The sequence below is a fragment of the Dreissena polymorpha genome, chromosome 12 (assembly GCF_020536995.1).
Source record: "Dreissena polymorpha isolate Duluth1 chromosome 12, UMN_Dpol_1.0, whole genome shotgun sequence".
In the NCBI taxonomy this organism is placed as follows: Eukaryota; Metazoa; Mollusca; class Bivalvia; order Myida; family Dreissenidae; genus Dreissena; species Dreissena polymorpha.
The window spans coordinates 58,676,883-58,681,015 of record NC_068366.1 but is presented as its reverse complement, the minus strand read 5'-3'; the positions used below and the strand labels follow the sequence as shown (position 1 = coordinate 58,681,015).

The window sequence follows — 4,133 nt, the reverse complement described above, 5'->3', positions numbered from 1 at the left end:
GAAATATGCTATATAAATTGGAGAAGTAGTATTAGTATGGAAATATATTTTCAACTGTGTGTGTTTTTATGTTTGTCTTTGCTGTAAAAAAAACTTTATGTTCACCATGTGTTGATAGTTTACTTTGGATAATAATTACTATTCTCAACGGCAACGACACCATACTTCCTGCTGATCTAAATAATACATACGGTGTTAGTTGATACATTCGAGTGTGAAACATGGTATGAGCCTTACCTAACAGAACATGTCAGGCCGCCGATGGAACATATCAGTTACCATCGTGCACAATACAAGCTATAATAAATTTGGTGGTCCATTTAGATATGTCAATTTCATACACTTGGAGACTTTTCTAACGCAACACGTATTCACCTTAATATAGCTCCCTTATTTTGAACGGAATTTGTTGACATTTTTACTCAGTAATTCAACACATATTGAAAACTTTCTGTAAATTTATTTGGAATTGATCAACACAAAATTATCAAACTCAACATATTGAAAACATCACTACAAAGGTCAAATTCTCAAAATCGTTCAACGTATAATAATAACAATATTATCAACAAAACGCATTAACTTACACGTCAAAATGACGGACCATCCTGCAACATGACAATTAAGCGGTTGCGATATTGAATATTCATACTAGCTATCTTGATGGAGTCTCATATAGCAGTCGCTGTGACCATTCGATCGTACGTCTCTCCGTCAGTCCGTCTGTCTTTCCGTCAGTCCGTCCGTCTGCTTTAAGTCCGTATTCAGAGATTTTTCCTTAACGCTTTCAGATATTTAACTGATTTTTGTATGGGAGTCTACATGCATGACTTGCAGATCACGTTTGAGATTCGTTACGGTCTATTGATTTTTGACGAAGTTACGGGCCTTGAACGTATTACGTTTCTCTATAATATAAGTTTTCTGGACTTGTTTCCTAAATGCTTTCAGATATTGACCTAATTTTTGTTGTGGGAGTCGACTTACATGACTTACAGATCAAGTTTGAGTTCCGTTCCGCTATATTGATTTTTATGACGTAGTGATGGGCCTTGGACTTAGAAATTTCTTTTAAAGTAAAATTGTTTGAAATGTTTTCCTTAACGGTTTAATATCCTTACCTTATTGTTGGTTTATGAGTCTAACTACATGTTTTCCAGGTGAAAAACCCACCTAGAATGATGCAATTAAAATTAAATTAGAATTTTATCGCGTTTCACCATCTGCACGTGCAAAAAGATGAAACCATACATTAACCTCGTGCTAAAGCGTCCGATCGTCACGGATGAATTATTGTATCGTTAGTATGCACAGAATGTAGTCAAATTATCACATGTACACAGTTCAAATCAAAATCTTTACTAATAACTAAGCTATTCAAGAATGAAAATGTTGCGTTAGAAAAGTCTACAAGTGTATGATTATGATTTATATTTTTGTTTAAAGCTGTGGGTATTTAATTTATAAGTGTCCGAAATAAAAACAACCACGATTTCCAGTCAAAATATCCATTAACGCATATTTTTAGACTGTGGGTTCCCGCCGTATATATTGCACGGTAAATATTTATTGAATATTAACAACAAAACTACATACGAAAGTCAAGCATCTGTAAACTGCAGCCGTGGTTATACTGCAAGTACTTCCCTCATTTCTTGCCAGATAGATGGATCGTGGCTAGCAGCAAACTGTACTATAAGAGGTACATGTGTATATAATTATTATATATTCAATATTTATTGTAACGGGTAGATACCAAAACATTGTTAGAGATCAACGTAAATTTACGTTTAAGGTTGCAACCTTAATGATATATAGGATGAATATCACTTTGTTCTTAAATGTCCGTACTATGCCGATGTTAGGAATACATTAATTCCAAAGTATTATAGATAATTGCCCAAATACATTCAAAGAAAAAAGTGTTACGGAAACTAGCCATGTTTTGTTTAAAAGGCTTTGAAATTCGATAAAATGTCTTATATGTGTAGTAAACATTATACATATTTCACAAAGCTATTAATCTTAGAACAATGAAATACGTGTTGCATTCATTAAACAACGTGTTTACATTATGTGGTCACTAAGTATTAACCTTTTCCATAAGACATTCTCACTAAAACATGTTGTTTTTCATTCCTTTTTAAATCGATCTTTCTTCGAAAAGAGGTATGTCTTGTATTTAAACGCATGTTGTTATTGCTTAAGTCAAAATAAACTATTCTGTTCTGTTTCTGTTCTATAATTTTCCACTCACACATCGACATGTAGATTGTCGGTCATGTGTGATATGTAATCCATGAGACGGAAATAGTAAATTCCGAATGTGTTGTAAAATAAGTTCACTATCATATCCAGATTGTGGCCCGCTCAATCAGATCGTTAACGGCATCTATAACTTGCGTGGCAATAAAAGCACCTTCGGAAGTATTGCTGATGTCATTTGTAATAAGGGTTTTGAAAGAAGTCAAGAGCAGATTGCTTGCCAAGAAGACGGGATGTGGGAAAATGCGAACTGTACAATTAAAGGTAAATGTGACAAACATTTATGTGATACTTATAATTGGTATTCTCATTTGAAATCTGATCTGAGAATAGCAACAAAATGTACGTGCACAGTTGTGGGATTTTTTTTTCGAATTTAATTATATTAATATATATAATTTAATATATAATTTAATTATATTATCTGTACATATATATTAGACATATCAGGTGGCTTAATTTACGAATCTATATACTCAAACATAATTTAATAATCATATGTAACATATAAATCAATATTGACTCTCCAAATAGAGAATGTCACTAATGCATTTGTAACATGCTACTTTGTAGATTGTGGTACTCTTCCCAACCCTGAACATGGTAGCATTGAAATACTATCGGATACCAAGTATTTGGCGGAAGTGGCGTATACGTGTAAACATGGATATGAATTAATAGGTGATCAGTCGAGAACATGCCAGTCTACAGGCACGTGGTCTGGGGAGACGCCATATTGTCGACAAACAGGTGGATACTGTTGTTTAACTTATTCGAGTAAACATTTTTTCACTCTCTATGCGGCATATGTTATAAATAAAGACCCAAAAAGTGAATACATTAACAGAACCATTTTGTTTTGTTTCAACATATTCTAATTTAATAAGGAAATGTACGCTCTTAGAAAATATAAACATTACGATACAGGAGTACCGAAGATTGTGTGCCCTACTAACACGGATTACCGTGGCCGAGAATGGAGAGAAGTCTTATCCGGTACTCTTAGAACTCAACTGTGTGATGATAATGAACGTTTCAAAGGTATTTAGATAAGATTTGCATAACCTGCCATGACATTTGTGAGTATATATAACGAGTTCGCTCCATAGAATAAATCCGGCAGACGTTGGCATTGTGTGTGTAACGAGTTCATGCCGTTCAATGTGATATATCTATTTATATTTATGATTAGCCATTATAACACATCGTTGGTTTTCAACAGGGAATGCTAGCAGATTTTGTGCGGCAGATGGATCATGGCAACACCCACAGTACAACTGCGTTCGGGATTCGGTTGACCATGTCCTTAATCAAGTATGTGATTTTACGCTAACGTACGTGCGGATAGATACAATCTACAATAACACTTTTTATAACATTTTAAATCGACGGATGCCACTCATCTCTTTGATGCAGTTGAGGGTATTACTGCATTAGTTTAAACAGTTAGTTTGAGTATATCGTCGTTATTTGCGCGGAAAACTCTATTGAAACATATTTGTTTCACAATGTAGTGAAGTATAAATGTAATATCAATTTGATACTGATAGTAACTGTGTCATTAATATTACAAATATATATATAAATATAAATATATATATATATGTGTATATATATAATATAAATAATATATATATATATATATATATATATATATTAAAATATATATATATATATATATATATATATATATATATATATATATATATATATATATATATATATATATTATATATATATATATATATATATTTATATATATATTATTTATATATATATATATATTTATAGCATAATAAACGTATAATTATTTAGGTATTTACTTTAAGCATTTCTTTGTTTTTTTTACTTTTAACTCAACGATTGAT

General features: G+C 31.9%; 1 protein-coding gene across 1 annotated transcript; it reads left to right on the top strand.

Annotated features, from left to right (window-relative positions):
- The first annotated feature begins 2,362 nt into the window (after nucleotides 1–2,362).
- On the top strand, nucleotides 2,363–3,702 carry LOC127852649 (protein lev-9-like). Its single transcript, XM_052386601.1, has 4 exons — nucleotides 2,363–2,529; nucleotides 2,839–3,015; nucleotides 3,193–3,306; nucleotides 3,488–3,702. The coding sequence occupies exons 1-4, from the start codon at nucleotides 2,499–2,501 to the stop codon at nucleotides 3,700–3,702; spliced, it is 537 nt and encodes a 178-aa protein (XP_052242561.1). The 5' UTR covers nucleotides 2,363–2,498.
- The last annotated feature ends 431 nt before the right edge of the window (nucleotides 3,703–4,133 follow it).

Excerpts from the sequence above, each read along its gene's own strand:
- LOC127852649 (XM_052386601.1), top strand. The coding sequence starts at position 2,499 with ATGTGGGAAAATGCGAACTGTACAATTAAAG. Across the intron at positions 2,530-2,838 it reads TGCGAACTGTACAATTAAAG|ATTGTGGTACTCTTCCCAAC; the intron begins GTAAATGTGACA and ends GCTACTTTGTAG. Across the intron at positions 3,016-3,192 it reads GCCATATTGTCGACAAACAG|GAGTACCGAAGATTGTGTGC; the intron begins GTGGATACTGTT and ends ATTACGATACAG.